Source organism: Plodia interpunctella, chromosome 14, assembly GCF_027563975.2.
Source record: "Plodia interpunctella isolate USDA-ARS_2022_Savannah chromosome 14, ilPloInte3.2, whole genome shotgun sequence".
Classification (NCBI taxonomy): domain Eukaryota; kingdom Metazoa; phylum Arthropoda; class Insecta; order Lepidoptera; family Pyralidae; genus Plodia; species Plodia interpunctella.
In genome coordinates this window covers 3,404,683-3,424,333 of record NC_071307.1, presented here as the reverse complement: position 1 = coordinate 3,424,333, position 19,651 = coordinate 3,404,683, and the positions used below count along the sequence as shown (strand labels likewise).

The 19,651-nt window shown below is 32.8% G+C and overlaps 2 protein-coding genes and 1 long non-coding RNA gene across 18 annotated transcripts in view; all 3 read right to left on the bottom strand.

The window, feature by feature from the left end:
* Positions 1-1,418: 1,418 nt before the first annotated feature.
* LOC128675540 (protein insensitive-like) overlaps positions 1,419-19,651 on the bottom strand; it is a 19,172-nt gene continuing 939 nt past the window's right edge. Inside the window, exons 1-15 of one of the 13 annotated variants that reach the window (XM_064436364.1) lie at positions 7,780-7,930; positions 7,525-7,635; positions 7,114-7,247; positions 6,912-6,977; positions 6,611-6,729; positions 6,358-6,501; positions 6,097-6,266; positions 5,526-5,591; positions 5,120-5,352; positions 4,859-5,032; positions 4,593-4,680; positions 4,195-4,316; positions 3,465-3,544; positions 2,297-2,958; positions 1,419-1,881 (exon numbers count right to left, since the gene is read on the bottom strand). In XM_064436364.1, the coding sequence (XP_064292434.1) occupies positions 6,143-6,266; positions 6,358-6,501; positions 6,611-6,729; positions 6,912-6,977; positions 7,114-7,247; positions 7,525-7,630 (693 nt within the window). In that variant the 5' untranslated portion in view covers positions 7,631-7,635; positions 7,780-7,930 and the 3' untranslated portion in view covers positions 1,419-1,881; positions 2,297-2,958; positions 3,465-3,544; ... (4 more) ...; positions 5,526-5,591; positions 6,097-6,142. Of the gene's footprint in view, positions 1,882-2,296; positions 2,959-3,464; positions 3,545-3,669; positions 3,775-3,948; positions 4,138-4,194; positions 4,317-4,592; positions 4,681-4,858; positions 5,033-5,119; positions 5,353-5,525; positions 5,592-6,096; positions 6,267-6,357; positions 6,502-6,610; positions 6,730-6,911; positions 6,978-7,113; positions 7,248-7,524; positions 7,636-7,779; positions 7,931-19,651 lie in introns of those variants that run through there. The other 12 variants (XM_064436365.1, XM_064436372.1, XM_064436368.1 and 9 more) reach the window with 12 other exon arrangements.
* The window catches only part of LOC128675541 (protein insensitive-like), an 18,915-nt gene continuing 13,330 nt past the window's right edge, over positions 14,067-19,651 (bottom strand). The window contains exons 11-16 of one of the 4 annotated variants that reach the window (XM_064436379.1): positions 16,928-17,049; positions 16,680-16,856; positions 16,192-16,502; positions 15,599-15,685; positions 14,949-15,544; positions 14,067-14,532 (exon numbers count right to left, since the gene is read on the bottom strand). The gene's annotated coding sequence lies outside the window, so the exon portion shown is untranslated. Of the gene's footprint in view, positions 14,533-14,948; positions 15,686-16,191; positions 16,503-16,679; positions 16,857-16,927; positions 17,050-19,651 lie in introns of all 4 variants that reach the window. The other 3 variants (XM_064436376.1, XM_064436375.1, XM_064436383.1) reach the window with 3 other exon arrangements.
* On the bottom strand, positions 18,309-18,689 carry LOC128675545 (uncharacterized). The gene is made up of 2 exons (XR_008405295.1): positions 18,569-18,689; positions 18,309-18,477 (listed from the first exon to the last, which is right to left on the bottom strand). It is a non-coding gene; the product is annotated as an uncharacterized LOC128675545 (long non-coding RNA).

Sequence of the window (19,651 nt, the reverse complement as noted above, 5' to 3'; positions counted from 1 at the left end):
CCTATTTATATAGGCCCAAATATTTTTCAAGCGTTCGAATAGGAAATTGTAATCACAATTTCTTTGATCGTTAGGTAGTGAATTTCTATTATTTTAAAAAAATGTTTCTGGGCAAGAAACTGGTGTTATGTAGGTTAATTATATTACTTGTAAGTAGTTCTCTCTTTATTTAGTTGCTTTGTTACTTTTCAGCACTAAGCAACAGAAAAGTTTAAAACATTGCTATTCTTGGTATATGCACATACCAAGAATAGCAATTGAATAGCAATGTTGGTGGTCATTTTGGCCTACCTACAGTGCGACTAGATGTGCCCGCAACTTCGTACACCGTCGCTTCCTGAAGGAGCTGGGCTGGCTGGAATGATCAGCGGCTCAGACCCCGCACGCAGAAAGGGCCCAGACAAGAGGCCTAACTGCGGAAAACAGTCCTCGAGGGAAGTAAGAAATAAGCCCGCAACTTCGTTTGCGTGCGATTCGAAGGTTAAAACCCTAATAATCTTAATAAATCATTTTTGGGACTTTTATAGATTTCTGGGATAGTGTTAATTTGTACCCAATTTTATTAAATTCGATCCAGTAGTTTGTTTTTTGATTATGGGAACCTGACAACTTACCAGGATGAAATGTATCTAAGATACCTAAGTCCGGTATGAAATCAAATAAATCGATACAGTAGTTTGTATTGTAATTATCATACAGGAACCTGAACATTTACCGGGATAAAATGTATCTAAGATGTAAGTCCGTATGTGTGATACCTTCATACAAAATTTCGAGTAAATCGATTCAGTAGTTCGTTTTGTAATTATCCTACGCGAGCCTGACCTTTTATCGGATTAAAGTATATCTAAGATGTTATACCAAATATCAAGTAAATCGGTCGAGTTGTTTTTGTGTGAAAAGCGAACGACAGACAGACAAAAATGTCAAAAATCATAATTTTGGCTTCTATTACTTGTATGAAGAAGTATTTTATTTATTTATATTCAATTTAAATTCATTTATTTTGTGAACATAGATAACACAAGTTGACATGATATTGTGAAAATGTAGGTACACTATGTCCCGCCATTGGGCATTGGTTAAACTGTAACTATTGTATTGTATGTGCCATCTTATCTTGTACTACAGTTACTGCAATAAAGATATTTGAGTTTGAATAAGTACCCAATTTTGGTAATATCTGGCACAACGCAACGGATGAGGCAGCCGCCCTAGTGTTGGAGTTCAAGCACCTAGGTGTATTGGTGCTTTAGTTACGTCGAGGCACGTGAATGACGGGGTAAAAAGTTAAAGCTTTCTCTTTCTGTCAACTAGACATAGGTGATAGATAGTGATAAAACATGCTTAGTAAGCTTCAACTTTTTTGTGAAATAATCAAAATCAAAATCAAAATCAAATCATTTATTCAGAAATTAGGCCTTCACAGGCATTTTTTCACGTCATATTCTAAATTAAATGATGTTTACCAAAGCTACAAACTACTAGCATTTCGGAACGACCACTGCTGAGAAGAAATGCCGAAAGAAACTCATTCAAACAGTGTTGGTCCCTATTATGCCAGAAGGGCTTGCCATTTTTTAAATATAAATTTATGTATAATTTTTTATCAGTAATATAACATGTAAGTACCTACACAATAAAGTACATGGTTAAAAGGTATACTGAAACATATTATGATTGTGATCAAGTGCTGATGAAAGGAAAATATATAGAAAACAGGGTTAATATATATATTGCATTGAATTTAAAAAAATACATTAAAAAGCATTTATTCATTTGATTTTAATAACAGGCACTTTTCCCTAAGTTAATTTTTCAAGGACAGTTTTCTTTCTGGTTGTTCGCTTCGAAACGAATGCACAATAAACTCGATCTTATCTGAAAACAAGAAAAAATGGTCGATTTAAAAATGCTCGAATTGAATTAGTATTATCGTATTTATAGTCTGAGGAAGTAAGGAGTAGGTAATTATTCTATCGTTAACACTCGAAATGAAATACATCAATACATATAATAAAACAGTAAAAAAAGTATTTCTGTACATTGAAGATATTTAAATAAAAAAATTGAGATCGATAGAGAATCAGTAATAGAATAAGAATTAAAAAAAAGTGTGTCTGTTTGTTTGCACACGCTAATCTCTGGATCTACTGGACGGATTTGAATGAAACTTTTTTGTTGTAAAGCTATAAAGCCTGGTCAACATATAGGGTATATTTTGTTTTGGAAACTGGAACAGCTCGAGCAGTACCTATAAAGACCAACTAAACTGTAGGAAATATAGAAAAGTCACCTTAACAAAAATTGTTCGCCCTGATGAGCATTTTCTGATGACGTACACCTGATGATGAACTCCAACAGCCACCAACTATACTATAACAGATATGACAAAAGCGCCTTAACAAAAGTTGGTCAGTCTGATGAGCATTTTCTGATGACGTATAAAAATCGAGGATATGGAACACCTGATGATGAACTCCAACAGCCACCAGCTACACTATAACAGATATGACAAAAGCGCCTTAACAAAAGTTGGTCAGTCTGATGAGCATTTTCTGTTGATGTATAAAAATCTAAGATCTGGAACACCTGAAGAAGAGTCATACTAGTTCAGTTAAACTATATAGAAAATATACTTTTTCATTCTGATTAGCATCTTCTGTTGCAGAATTAGTGGTAGCCTTAACTAGATTTATATCTAGGAATTTAAAATCAATTTAAAAAAAAAATAAACAAAAGTTCAAATGTAATTAGGCAGACCTACTGCCTAATTACATTTGAACTTTTGTTTTTTATTATAATTACTACTATACAGATATTAAAAATACTTAGTACAAGATCTAAAGAATATTTAGCTAGGTACTTAACATTGCATTAATTAGCTCGTATGGGAAATCAGCCTGCTGCCTCAACCTCAAGTCCTCACTGGTCTTCACTCCCGCCAGCGGAACCAACCTGTGACAATAACTTTATTAACTTTTTAACCTAGGACCCACAGATATAAGAACATTATGTAATGTTCTTATGCCTTAGCTTTTATTAACTTTTATTGTCCTAAGACTGACTCAAAAGAATAAATAAAATGCAAATTTAGTAAGTATGTAGGTATGTAATTCCTAAGTATTTTTTGAGTACGATTATTGGTGTTTCGGAATATTACAAAATAATAATTCACATTGAAAATAATCGTTATTTGATATCTCAGCTTAATATATATATAATATATAGATATGTTTCTAGAGTCCAACGAATGCTTTTCAGTAACAGAGACGGAAATTTGGCATGTCCCAATCCTATTGATACCAAAATATACAATCCCATTTGTCAAAACAATATTATTCGATTTAGATTATTGTGAATCAGATTTATCATCTGTGGTTTAATGATTCTTATTGCATATTGTTTTAGCTTGTTAGTCTATAGTTTTCCAAATAATACAAACGAAAATAGAACAAGCATACCTATAACATCTTAGCATATTATCATTATAGATAGTGTTTAAGTTTCTGCTTTTTAAAACTGACTTTCTGACTTCCGGTTTCTGTAACAGTATAATAAATTTAAATTAATAAACGTTATTCATTTTAGGATACAATACAGAAAAATATAGGTAATACCTATTGGAAAAATATACGTCATGTCGTGCGGCTGTGTCATCCACTTCCAATCGTACTGAGCATGTTTGGTACTTGAGTAGTGTAAAACCCAGAGTACCTATCTCTCACAGTCATAGGTCTTCATTTGCCGGTTCCAAATAAATAACATTTTAACCTATGGAAAATAAATAAAAATGCAAATATAAGGATTTTTTGAATTCGATTATTGTTAATTTTTTCGGAATATTACAAAATAATAATTGACAATGAAAATAATTGTTATATGATATCTCCATTAAATAAATACTTAATTTTTAAACGAGTAATAGTTTCCATAAAATAAACTAACCGATTTGCCGCAACGCAACATTTCGATACCACGGTGAGCACAATGTCTTCAACAAACCGGGCATTTAGCTTCTTCTTAGCTCTCCTGGACGGGAACGCTGGAGCAGGCTTTCCCGTCAATGAATATGTTGCAACAACGCTTCAAATTATTTTTAGAACTTTATCTAAACCTACAATGCTGTAATAAAAACTGCTTTATTATATTTTTCTCTGAACCTTTTTCAAACTTAAATGTACCATTATTTACCTTTATGAAAACACTGCCATCAGCTTTCTTGTGGCGCTAGTGTATGTTTCTGGTGTCCAACATTAGTCCAACGGATGCTCTTGAGTAACCGAGACCTTGGCATATCCCCATCTCGTTGGTACCTAGAATATACAATCGCATTTGTCAAAACAATATTATTCGACTTAGATTATTGTGAATCAGATTCATCTTCAGATACAATTGGTTCCGATCGAATAAGTCAACGCCTCGGGTACGCCTCCGGCATTATTAGGTTGACGAATAGAATGAGTGATTGTCTCAACTAGATTTGTATTTTCCAAAATTTAGGTTTGTCTAATTACATTAAAATTTTTGTTTTGTATTGTAATTATTACTATATACATAGTACAAAATTTAAAGAAAATTTAGCTACTTACCAATGCATTAGCTCGTGTGGGAAATCTGCCTACTGGCTCAACCTCAAGTCCTCAACCGATCTTCACTGCCGCCACTTTTAACCTAGGACTTATATAATTTAAATATAAATAAAATAAAAAGGTAGTAAGCATTTTTTAAATTTCATTATTCCAAAGTGTTTCGGAATACCTATCACACAATAATAATTAACAATGAAAATTGTGTTATTTGATATCTATGCATAAATTAATACTTAAATATTTTACTGTCTACTACTGTTTCTCACCAAATTTCCGCGACGCGAATTTTGGTTGTTCAGGATGTAAGGTACACTATAGTTTTGTCAGTTTCTGTCGTCGGAAGAGGCCTCTATTCTCGCGAATTTTTCGTTTGATCTTTTTATTTTGTCGTGTGCGATGCATTTTGCTCTCATCTGCACGTTTTGTTTGTGAAAATAGTACTGTAAAAATAAAAGTATAAACATAACAAATAAATGCCTATTGTTCATACCTAATAAAATATAAATATTTAAAAATAATAAACTTACCGGGCAAGATTTGCCGCAACGCCACATTTCGACACCACGGCGTGCACAACGTCTTCAACGAACTGGGCATTATTAGTTTCTTCTTGTAACAAAACTTAAAGGTACTATTATTTAACTTCATGAAAACACTGTCATCAACAGCTTTCTTGTGGCTTCTTGTGTCTTTCTGAAGTCCAACGAATACTCTTCAGGAAGCGAAATGGAACCTTTGCATGTCCCAATCCTATTGGTACCTAAAATATGCAATCGTATTTGTCAAAACAATATTATTCGACTTGAATACTTATGAATCATATTCATCTGATATAAGTGGTTTAATGTTTCTTATTGTTATACTGTTTAGCTTGTTAGTCTTAGCTTTCCAAATAATATAAAAGAACATATAACAAGCATATAATAATCTTACCAGATTATCATTATCCATAATGTTCACGTTTCTACTTTTTAACATTGTCTTTCTGACTTTCGGTTTCTGTAAAAATATAATAATATAAATTAATTAAAATATTACTCATTTTAGGAATCTAATAGAGATTAATATAATACCTAAAATTACAAATATACGTTATTTTAGTTCTGATTAAATTTCAAATTTTGTATCGAAGTGTCTTGTTTCTAACGGGTTGGCTCACGGTAGCGGTGCCTAGCTCAATCATTCGTAGCAAATATAATCCTATCGTGGCTGTTTCATCGATTTCCATATCTAACTTATCACTTCGCGGTTCTAAAAAAAAAGATTAAGAGCATTCTTAATAATTAGACTCTATTGCTGTATATTTTAATGTTTGGTTGTGTCAGTCTCTCTCTCATAGGACATTCATTTGCCGGTTCCGAATAAATAACTTTTTAACCTAGGACCTCCATACTAAAAAAATGCAAATGCAGTATTTTTTTAGTTCTACTATTATTGAGTGTTTTGGGAATAATAATAATTGACAATGAAAATATTCGTTATTCAATATCTCCACTTAACATACTTAAATTTCCGCGGCGCGACGACGTTCTTCAGTTGTGGACTCCAGTTTAATTAGATTCTGACGTAGATCGCGGTGCCCTATTCTCGAGATTTTTTCGACTGTTAGTCTGCTTCTTTAGACGAGAGCGAAGCATTTTGCTCTCATCTGCACATTTTGTTGTGATGCTAGTGCTGGAAAAATATAAAACAAAGTAAAATAAAAACCATAAGAAATAAAGATCAATAAAAAATATATTTTTTCGTTTCTACAATACAAACTAACCGCACAAGATTTGCCGCAACGCCACATTTCGACACCACGGTATGCACAATGTCATCCACAAGCTGTGCATTTAGTTTCTCCTTAGCTGGCTTGTACTGGAAGGCTGGAGAAGCCTTACCCGTCAAAGAATGGGTTGCCAGCACGCTATGAAAAAAAAACGCATTTAAAGCACAACGGTTCAAATTATTTTCAGAACTTTACAAAGCCTATTTTCATTTTTTATTACAGCTGTAATTATTACTCTATCATTTACCTTCGTGGAAACACTGCCATCAATAGCTTTCGTGTGGCGCTCGTATATGTTTTTGGAGTCCAACGAATGCTGTTCAGTAATTGGGATGGAACTTTGGCATGTCCCAATCCTATTGGTACCTAAAATATACAAAAGCATTTGTCAAAACAATATCATTCGACTTGGATTCTTGCTTCTGTGAATCATATTAATTTTTTGATATAAGTGGTTTAATGTTTCTTATTGTTATACTGTTTTAGCTTGTCAGTCTTAGCTTTCCAAATAATATATAAGAATATATAACAAGCATATAACATCTTACCAGATTATCGTTAGCCACACAGTTCACGTTTCTGTTTTTTAAAATTGTCTTCTTAACTTTCGGTGTCTGCAAAAATAAAATAATTTAAATTAATTAAAAAGTTCATTTCAGGAATCTACCTAATAGAGAAAAACAGAATACCTAATAATTACAAATATACGTTATCTTAGATATTTTCTGATTAAATTTAAAAAATACTTACGGAACTCGCGACAGGACCGGGCTGGCTCACGGCAGCGGTGCTTTCGACGTTGGCTGGCTTGAACATTCGTATCAAATACAATGCTACCGTGGCTGTGTCATCCATGTCCATACCGTTCTCAATTAGCGGCAATTCTAAAAAAATGTTTGATATTTTGAGCATTCTTGCTACCTCATTTCTGTGTAAAACCCTGTCTCTCTAAAAAAAATACTATTAAAAAGTACATGCTACGAAAACACGAAAAGTATTCGAATACAGATTTGGCTGTGACATACCATATATGTACGAGTATATAAGTGATCCTTTTCTCGGGCAGAAACCACACCTAACCAGCATTATCACGCTATCTATTACATTCATATCGTATAAAATTACCTGATATTATAGGGTAGATTAATAAAATGGACCTACCTTGAGCCCTGTGTGGGGCTTGGTCGTGCAGCTGGAGAAGTGCCAACGCAGCGTCCATCTCCCGAGCGGTGGTGGCGCGCCCAGCCAGTTTACAAGTGGAGATCATATTTTCTGACAAATAAGACAAACTAAGAATTGACAGTCTCGTGGATAAAACCGGTCAAATGAAATTACTTAAAGCAGAATTTCTGCACAGAATCAATTCTTTATATTTTTGTGAAATGTTGAATAATTTATAGGTTACTTAGTACTCACCGGTAAGATATAGATTGATCTCTTCAAGCACTTTTAGTCGAAATGTGTGGAATTATAATTCACACACAGCACAAATAGATTTAGAAAAAAAAACGTAAATTCAAAATAAAAATTATTAAAACGAGTCCAAAATGATAAAAATAAGAGAATATTTAAGTAACACTTAAACACACGCACAAGTAATAATTGATTCGTGATATTCAGAAAACCAAGCGACTACCCGCAACGGAATTCGGAAAAGCACTGATTTCAAATTTGAAATGCACGACTTTATATTCTGTCCTGATACAATAGAAGAAAATACCACGAGGCCTATTGTTTCAGAAAGTGGTAAAATCAGGTAAAAAGTTCAGGGCAATATCATAATCTCCTTTATGCCACCGGCTTATTGGAAATAGGTTCACATAATGGTAATTCATTCATAGAAAAGAAACAATATTATCTCCGAGCATGAAATAAAAGGAACAATATACTTATTAGGGCAATTTTTTGTACCAAGTTGTTATTATATGTTTGGAACATGTATATATATTTAGTTTCGTATTTAGCCAAAAGTGACACAAAATAAGGCAGTAATGTCTCATATATTCAATGGGTACAGATAAGTAATAAAATAAATAAATATATTAGGACAAATCACAAAGATTAATCTAGCCCCAAAGTAAGTTCTAGACTTGTGTTACGGGGTACTAACTCAACGATACTATATTTTATAACATACAATACATATATAGATAAACGTCCAATACCCGGGTCAATCAGAAAAAGATCATTATCCATCATGACCCGACTGGGGATCGAACACGGGACCTCTTGATTCAGAGGCATGCACTTGACCACTGCGGTCCTCATTTATTAAGATTGTTGTGTAGTTTAAAAAAAAACAAACTACAGACTGAGCACTAGATTATTACCTTTGTAGGTTTAGGTATAGAATATGTACCTACATACGAGTATGTTCACAATAATATATTTTTTGTGCAACTATAACTTGATCATTGATTTTATTATTTTATATATTTTTATATAAAAAAGGAAAGCCTAAAAGTAAACCATATTTATATAGGCCCAAAGCATTGATTAAGTGATAATTGCTCAAGCGTTCAAATAGGAAACACTTACAATCACAATTTTTGTGATCGTTAGGTAATGAAACTCAAAATTACCATATCATAATGAAAGTATAGAAAATCGGTATCAATACAATATTAATCTAGCCCCAACTTAATTATTTTATATAATAAACTTTCAATTATTTTAATAAATAAAATGACAATAGACAAAAGCACCTGAGGCCCGGTGTCTTAAGTCGATTTTATATTTTATTAAAATTTTTTTAATTTTAAATTTTAGAAATACTTTAAAACATTGAACCATAATGTTTTAAAGTATTTCTAACGGCCCGCACCGGTTTCGCTCGGGTGTAAAAAGTGTAGTAAAAAATTCAAAAGATTTGTATATTTCTTTGTCAAATTTCATCAAAATCTGCGCAATAGTTTTTAAGTTTATTCATTACAATTACAAATCTTTTTCTTTGTTAATGCCACGTTATCGTTCGCCATAACGATGATTTTGCCAACGTCCAGGTTAATAGGGCATATACGCAAAGCTCAGCGCAGATGGCGCTCCTAGTACAACTAAGGTACCTACACAAACATTGCCAATGGAGGCAAAAACCGCCAATTTTCAATATTGTTGCATATATGTGTATATTTGCAACAATAAAATACCTTCTACGCATTCGTGATGCGAGTTAAAGGAAAAAGGAAGGATAATAAACACAATACCTATATTATAATCTTTGAACACTATTGATATCACATTGCACTATTTGTGGGATTGGGATATATGTATATTATTTTCGACCACCACTTCTTCAACATAATCAATTAACCACTTCCACCCAAAAACTCTTCAAATCAAAAATATATAAACACAAAATACCGTCTATAGGTTTAACTTCATATACCTATAACGACGACACATATTTGATTTTTAGCTTCATGTTTAGGAGCTCTTTGTCGCCTTTGAGTACACTTTTAAGACTGCAGTTTTAGACCATGAGAAAACTGGAGGGCGGTTAGCTCCTGTCCTGAAAATAATAACACTATTTTAGGTTATGTTCTGCATTATTTGGTCAACTGTGGTTATAAACTGATATAAACTTGATTTTGACTGCAGATCTTACCTGTATGAAGTCCATATTTTAATAGGTAAGTCTTGTGAAGTGTGAAGTGTTCCGAGCTTTTTTTGTCTCGAACATTTTACAGCGTTAGGCGTATCCCATAGTTTTTGAAGTTTTTTATCTTATGGAAAACGATTTTTCCCAATATTTCGGCACCCGAATTTGTTACATTGTTGTATATTTTCACAAACGAATGCTTATATAATGTTTTCATTTACTTAAAGGATTAATAAAGTACTCTAAAATTAACGTTTTAATCGACATAGCAAAAGGCGGCAAAGCTTTTGTGTATACCTAACATACAGAGCTGTACTCTGGCGGGATAAATGTGTAGTAATACGCCCTATTAACACATAATATGTTTTGTCACTGTATTAAGCTAATAGTAGATTAGTAGCCAAGGGCTGTAAAAGGCATCCATTGCAACCGACATATTCAAATATATATATATAGTTCGAGGATGCGATTGAGGCTTACACCCGTGCTAACTACTCTGCTTCAGGTACATCTCGATTGCAAGTAAGTAAGTAGAAAAACACGTAATTATAAAAAAATCACAAAAACAAACAATATTTAAAGTAAAAGTTTTCTATTCCCGCCTTATTTCATTAAAAAGAACCAAGTAAAAACCTTTTTTTTTTTTCAAGAACGAAATTGAGCCGTTCGATACCTATATAAAATTGATAACTATTATATTTATACGAAGACAAGGCTGAATAGCGAAGCGATCTCTTTGGTCATTGGGCTGAATGCATGATGTCAATGCCAGTATGATGGTAAGATATACTTTTTGAAAGATTGAAGTTATTATTATTATTATTACTTACTGCCCTAGGGTTTTCTAGCTACATTATTACCCTAGAGCGCTAATTGGTCAGTTACAAGCCTCATTTGGGGGTAATAAGGACCTACTTGAGAGATGTAAAAAAATATTAATAAATAATATGAAAAGCATCTACAACTTCACTCGGGATATTCAGAAAACCAAGCGAATACAGAATTCGGAAAAGCACTGGTTTCAATTTGGAAATGTATGAGTTTATATTCTAAAAGGTATTAACGTACTACAGGGACTGGCATTTTTGTGAATATATGTAGATATACAGTTATCTGATTTTAATTCTTATCCTTTTGTTGAATAGTTTGTAATTTTTAATAAGTTTTTTTTATTTTTTCTTTTAGTTACGGTTTAATGTAAAAAAGAAGTTATTATATTAAGATTGTTGTGTACATAAATAAAATGTTGAATTATTATGGCGTGTTGACGTTCTCTATTGTATCCTGATCCAATAGAGGAAAATAACACGAGGCCTATTGTTTCAGAAAGTGGTTAAATCAGGTAAAAAGGTCAGGGCAATATCATAATCTCCTTTATCCCGCCGGCTTATTGGAAATAGGTTCACACAATGGTAACTCATTCATAGAAAAGAAATTTACAACTTATTAGGGCAATTTTTTATATAATATTTTTTTGTTCCAAGTAGTAATTATATATTTCGAACATTTACTGGAAATATTACTAACTACCTGTTTATGTGTGTTTCGTATTTATTTATATTTGTATTTAGTCAAAAGTAACACAAATTAAGGCCTCTCGGCAATGTCTCATACATTCAATAGGGTGCATTTCAAAAGTACGAATTGAGTACTAGATTATATTACCTTTGTAGTTTTAGGGATTGCAGTCCGGATACCTCGAAATCCGAAGAAGACTGAACAATCCGTATTTTCGAAATTTTATATAATCCGGATCTCAGTATCGGAGTCCGGCTTTTTCGATTTTTTTCTTTTCTTGTAAGTTGGAGACAACAATCATCATTATTGCTATCAATAATTATTCTTTGATTATGGCAATTCTTTGATTTTTTTGAAGATAACAATTCTTGATTAGTTATTGATAGTTTTCGATTGTTTTAACATTACTCCATCACACTAATGCGCAAAAAAAATTTTGACGATACTTTAAAATTTTATTGCACTTATCATATTGCAAATATTGCATTACAAATTTGACTTATAAAAGTGATTTCATTTCAATTATATGTAATAATTGTGTAAAATGTGCAAACTGTGTAAAATGTGAATTTCAAAACTGTATTGAAAAACAAATACACATTTTAAGTATATATAATTTGAATTATTATTCATGTGATAATTAAGTAACTAGATAACAACATATTTTACCTTGTTTTTTGTTCTATTCAATTTTATCGTAAATTGTTAGTGAATTGTGAATTTTAAATAAAAAAATAATGCTATGTTATTTTTTTTTTATCTATGGCTATGTTCCTTTTAAGATGAAGACTATATAGTTTAAGACTTACTGCTTTAAGTTTGACTAATTATATTTGAAAATTGTTGCCTATAAGTTCTATGAATGTTGATTAAACTTTTATTACAAAGATTTTTTATTCAATAAGATCGCACACATAGTTAAATAACATATTCGAGTTTTTGTGCAACGAAAACATTAATATCCGGATTTAAAAAATCCGTTTCTTGCAATCCCTCCATAGTACAGGTAATACACGCACACGAACTTCTCTTCATCTCGAACCGATAGAATATGTTCACAATAATATATTTTTTTGTGCAACTATTACTTGATCAGGTTTTTGATTATATAATATATATTTTTTTATATAATAATAGGAAAGCCTAAAAATAAACCCTATTTATATAGGCCCAAATAGTTTTCAAGCGTTCGAATAGGAAATTGTAATCACAATTTCTTTGATCGTTAGGTAGTGAATTTCATTAAAAAAAAAAAATGTTTCTGGGCAAGAAACTGGTGTTATGTAGGTTAATTATATTACTTGTAAGTAGTTCTCTCTTTATTTAGTTGCTTTGTTACTTTTCAGCACTAAGCAACAGAAAAGTTTAAAACATTGCTATTCTTGGTATATGCACATACCAAGAATAGCAATTGAATAGCAATGTTGGTGGTCATTTTGGCCTACCTACAGTGCGACTAGATGTGCCCGCAACTTCGTACACCGTCGCTTCCTGAAGGAGCTGGGCTGGCTGGAATGATCAGCGGCTCAGACCCCGCACGCAGAAAGGGCCCAGACAAGAGGCCTAACTGCGGAAAACAGTCCTCGAGGGAAGTAAGAAATAAGCCCGCAACTTCGTTTGCGTGCGATTCGAAGGTTAAAACCCTAAAAAACTTACTAAATCTTTTTGGGACTTTTATAGATTTCTGGGATAGTGTTAATTTGTACCCAATTTTATTAAAGTCGATCCAGTAGTTTGTTTTTTGATTATGGGAACCTGACAACTTACCAGGATGAAATGTATCTAAGATACCTAAGTCCGGTATGAAATCAAATAAATCGATACAGTAGTTTGTATTGTAATTATCTTACAGGAACCTGAACATTTACCGGGATAAAATGTATCTAAGATGTAAGTCCGTATGTGTGATACCTTCATACAAAATTTCAAGTAAATCGATTCAGTAGTTCGTTTTGTAATTATCCTACGGGAACCTGACCTTTTACCGGGTTAAAGTGTATCTAAGATGTTATCCCGATTTGTAAGGTTCCTTCATACCAAATATCAAATAAATCGGTCGAGTAGTTTTTGTGTGAAAAGCGAACGACAGACAGACAAAAATGTCAAAAATCATATTTTGGGTTCTATTACGTGTATGAAGAAGTATTTTATTTATTTATATTCAATTTAAATTCATTTATTTTGTGAACACAGATAACACAAGTTGACATGATATTGTGAAAATGTAGGTACACTATGTCCCGCCATTGGGCATTGGTTAAACTGTAACTATTGTATTGTATGTGCCATCTTATCTTGTACTACAGTTACTGCAATAAAGATATTTGAGTTTGAATAAGTACCCAATTTTGGTAATTTCTGGCACAACGCAACGGATGAGGCAGCCGCCCTAGCGTTGGAGTTCAAGCACCTAGGTGTATTGGTGCTTTAGTTACGTCGAGGCACGTGAATGACGGGGTAAAAAGTTAAAGCTTTCTCTTTCTGTCAACTAGACACAGGTAGATAGTGATAAAACATGCTTAGTAAGCTTCAACTTTTTTGTGAAATAATCAAAGTCAAAATCAAAATCAAATCATTTATTCAGAAATTAGGCCTTCACAGGCACTTTTTCACGTCATATTCTAAATTAAATGATGTTTACCAAAGCTACAAACTACTAGCATTTCGGAACGACCACTGCTGAGAAGAAATGCCGAAAGAAACTCATTCAAACAGTGTTGGTCCCTATTATGCCAGAAGGGCTTACCATTTTTTAAATATAAATTTATGTATAATTTTTTATCAGTAATATAACATGTAAGTACCTACACAATAAAGTACATGGTCAAAAGGTATACTGAAACATATTATGATTGTGATCAAGTGCTGATGAAAGGAAAATATATAGAAAACAGGGTTAATATATACATTGCATTGAATTTAAAAAAATACATTAAAAAGCATTTATTCATTTGATTTTAATAACAGGCACTTTTCCCTAAATGAATTTTTCAAGGACAGTTTTCTTTCTGGTTGTTCGCTTCGAAACGAACGCACAATAAACTCGATCTTATCTGAAAACAAGAAAAAATGGTCGATTTAAAAATGCTCGAATTGAATTAGTATTATCGTATTTATAGTCTGAGGAAGTAAGGAGTAGGTAATTATTCTATCGTTAACACTCGAAATGAAATACATCAATACATATAATAAAACAGTAAAAAAAAGTGTTTCTGTACATTGAAGATATTTAAATAAAAAAATTGAGATCGATAGAGAATCAGTAATAGAATAAGAATTAAAAAAAAGTGTGTCTGTTTGTTTGCACACGCTAATCTCTGGATCTACTGGACGGATTTGAATGAAACTTTTTTGTTGTAAAGCTATAAAGCCTGGTCAACATATAGGATATAATTTGTTTTGGAAACTGGAACAGCTCGAGCAGTACCTATAAAGACCAACTAAACTGTAGGAAATATAGAAAAGTCACCTTAACAAAAATTGTTCGCCCTGATGAGCATTTTCTGATGACGTATAAAAATCGAGGATATGGAACACCTGATGATGAACTCCAACAGCCACCAGCTACACTATAACAGATATGACAAAAGCGCCTTAACAAAAGTTGGTCAGTCTGATGAGCATTTTCTGATGACGTATAAAAATCGAGGATATGGAACACCTGATGATGAACTCCAACAGCCACCAGCTACACTATAACAGATATGACAAAAGCGCCTTAACAAAAGTTGGTCAGTCTGATGAGCATTTTCTGATGACGTATAAAAATCGAGGATATGGAACACCTGATGATGAACTCCAACAGCCACCAGCTACACTATAACAGATATGACAAAAGCGCCTTAACAAAAGTTGGTCATTCTGATGAGCATTTTCTGATGACGTATAAAAATCGAGGATATGGAACACCTGATGATGAACTCCAACAGCCACCAGCTACACTATAACAGATATGACAAAAGCGCCTTAACAAAAGTTGGTCATTCTGATGAGCATTTTCTGATGACGTATAAAAATCGAGGATATGGAACACCTGATGATGAACTCCAACAGCCACCAGCTACACTATAACAGATATGACAAAAGCGCCTTAACAAAAGTTAGTACTAGGTACTTAACAATGCATTAATTAGCTCGTATGGGAAATCAGCCTGCTGCCTCAACCTCAAGTCCTCACTGGTCTTCACTCCCGCCAGCGGAACCAACCTGTGACAATAACTTTATTAACTTTTTAACCTAGGACCCACATATATAAGAACATTATGTAATGTTCTTATGCCTTAGCTTTTATTAACTTTTATTGTCCTAAGACAGACTCAAAAGAATAAATAAAATGCAAATTTAGTAAGTATGTAGGTATGTAATTCCTAAGTATTTTTTGAGTACGATTATTGGTGTTTCGGAATATTACAAAATAATAATTCACATTGAAAATAATCGTTATTTGATATCTCAGCTTAATATATATATAATATATAGATATGTTTCTAGAGTCCAACGAATGCTTTTCAGTAACAGAGACGGAAATTTGGCATGTCCCAATCCTATTGGTACCTAAATATACAATCCCATTTGTCAAAACAATATTATTCGATTTAGATTATTATGAATCAGATTTATCTTCTGTGGTTTAATGATTCTTATTGTATATTGTTTTAGCTTGTTAGTCTATAGTTTTCCAAATAATATAAACGAAAATAGAACAAGCATACCTATAACATCTTAGCATATTATCATTATAGATAGTGTTTAAGTTTCTGCTTTTTAAAACTGACTTTCTGACTTACGGTTTCTGTAACAGTATAATAAATTTAAATTAATAAATGTTATTCATTTTAGGATACAATACAGAAAAATATAGGCAATACCTAGTGGAAAAATATACGTCATGTCGTGCGGCTGTGTCATCCACTTCCATATCGTACTGAGCATGTTTGGTACTTGAGTAGTGTAAAACCCAGAGTACCTATCTCTCACAGTCACAGGTCTTCATTTGCCGGTTCCAAATAAATAACATTTTAACCTATGGAAAATAAATAAAATGCAAATGTAGTAAGGATTTTTTTAAATTCGATTATTGTTAATTGTTTCGGAATATTACAAAATAATAATTCACAATGAAAATAATTGTTATATGATATCTCCATTAAATAAATACTTAATTTTTAAACGAGTAATAGTTTCCATAAAATAAACTAACCGATTTGCCGCAACGCAACATTTCGATACCACTGTGAGCACAATGTCTTCAACAAACCGGGCATTTAGCTTCTTCTTAGCTCTCCTGGACGGGAACGCTGGAGCAGGCTTTCCCGTCAATGAATATGTTGCAACAACGCTTCAAATTATTTTTAGAACTTTATCTAAACCTACAATGCTGTAATAAAAACTGCTTTTTTTTATATTTTTCTCTGAACCTTTTTCAAACTTAAATGTACCATTATTTACCTTTATGAAAACACTGCCATCAGCTTTCTTGTGGCGCTAGTGTATGTTTCTGGTGTCCAACACGAGTCCAACGGATGCTCTTGAGTAACTGAGACCTTGGCATATCCCCATCTCGTTGGTACCTAGAATATACAATCGCATTTGTCAAAACAATATTATTCGACTTAGATTATTGTGAATCAGATTCATCTTCAGATATATAGTTTTGTCAGTTTCTGTCGTCGGAAGAGGCCTCTATTCTCGCGAATTTTTCGTTTGATCTTTTTATTTTGTCGTGTGCGATGCATTTTGCTCTCATCTGCACGTTTTTAAAAGTATAAACATAACAAATAAATGCCTATTGTTAAAACCTAATAAAATATAAATATTTAAAAATAATAAACTTACCGGGCAAGATTTGCCGCAACGCCACATTTCGACACCACGGCGTGCACAACGTCTTCAACGAACTGGGCATTATTAGTTTCTTCTTGTAACAAAACTTAAGTGTTTTCATGAAGTTAAATAATAGTAATTATTTAACTTCATGAAAACACTGTCATCAACAGCTTTCTTGTGGCTTCTTGTGTCTTTCTGAAGTCCAACGAATACTCTTCAGGAAGCGAAATGGAACCTTTGCATGTCCCAATCCTATTGGTACCTAAAATATACAATCGTATTTGTCAAAACAATATTATTCGACTTGGATACTTATGAATCATATTCATCTGATATAAGTGGTTTAATGTTTCTTATTGTTACACTGTTTTAGCTTAGTCTTAGTTTTCCAAATAATATAAAAGAACATATAACAAGCATATAATAATCTTACCAGATTATCATTATCCATAATGTTCACGTTTCTACTTTTTAACATTGTCTTTCTACTCATTTTAGGAATCTAATAGAGAAAAATATAATACCTAAAATTACAAATATACGTTATTTTAGTTCTGATTAAATTTCAAATTTCGTATCGAAGTGTTTTGTTTCTAACGGGTTGGCTCACGGTAGCGGTGCCTAGCTCAATCATTCGTAGCAAATATAATCCTATCGTGGCTGTTTCATCAATTTCCATATCTAACTTATCACTTCGCGGTTCTAAAAAAAAGATTAAGAGCATTCTTAATAATTAGACTCTATTGCTGTATAATTGCTCTATTGCTGTTTAATGTTTGGTACTTGAGTTGTGTCAGTCTCTCTCTCATAGGACATTCATTTGCTGGTTCCGAATAAATAACTTTTTAACCTAGGACCTCCATACTAAAAAAATGCAAATGCAGTATTTTTTTAGTTCTACTATTATTGAGCGTTTTGGGAATAATAATAATTGACAATGAAAATATTCGTTATTCAATATCTCCACTTAACATACTTAAATAATTATTTTACTGTTTCTTACCACATTTCCGCGGCGCGACGACGTTCTTCAGTTGTGGACTCCAGTTTAATTAGATTCTGACGTAGATCGCGGTGCCCTATTCTCGAGATTTTTTCGACTGTTAGTCTGCTTCTTTAGACGAGAGCGATGCATTTTGCTCTCATCTGCACATTTTGTTGTGATGCTAGTGCTGGAAAAATATAAAACAAAGTAAAATAAAAACCATAAGAAATAAAGATCAATAAAAAATATATTTTTTCGTTTCTACAATACAAACTAACCGCACAAGATTTGCCGCAACGCCACATTTCGACACCACGGTATGCACAATGTCATCCACAAGCTGTGCATTTAGTTTCTCCTTAGCTGGCTTGTACTGGAAGGCTGGAGAAGCCTTACCCGTCAAAAAATGGGTTGCCAGCACGCTATGAAAAAAAAACGCATTTAAAGCACAACGGTTAAAATTATTTTCAGAACTTTACAAAGCCTATTTGCATTTTTTATTACAGCTGTAATTATTACTCTATCATTTACCTTCGTGGAAACACTGCCATCAATAGCTTTCGTGTGGCGCTCGTATATGTTTTTGGAGTCCAACGAATGCTGTTCAGTAATTGGGATGGGACTTTGGCATGTCCCAATCCTATTGGTACCTAAAATATACAAAAGCATTTGTCAAAACAATATCATTCGACTTGGATTCTTGCTTCTGTGAATCATATTAATTTTTTGATATAAGTGGTTTAATGTTTCTTATTGTTATACTGTTAGCTTGTCAGTCTTAGCTTTCCAAATAATATATAAGAATATATAACAAGCATATAACATCTTACCAGATTATCGTTAGCCACACAGTTCACGTTTCTGTTTTTTAAAATTGTCTTCTTAACTTTCGGTGTCTGCAAAAATAAAATAATTTAAATTAATTAAAAAGTTCATTTCAGGAATCTACCTAATAGAGAAAAACAGAATACCTAATAATTACAAATATACGTATCTTAGATATTTTCTGATTAAATTTAAAAAATACTTACGGAACTCGCGACAGGACCGGGCTGGCTCACGGCAGCGGTGCTTTCGACGTTGGCTGGCTCGAACATTCGTATCAAATACAATGCTACCGTGGCTGTGTCATCCATGTCCATACCGTTCTCAATTAGCGGCAATTCTAAAAAAATGTTTGATATTTTGAGCATTCTTGCTACCTCATTTCTGTGTAAAACCCTGTCTCTCTAAAAAAATACTATTAAAAAGTACATGCTACGAAAACACGAAAAGTATTTGAATACAGATTTGGCTCTGATTTTCATCCAGTTGCGTGACTTCACCATCTAGTTCTCGTACGACATACCATATATGTACGA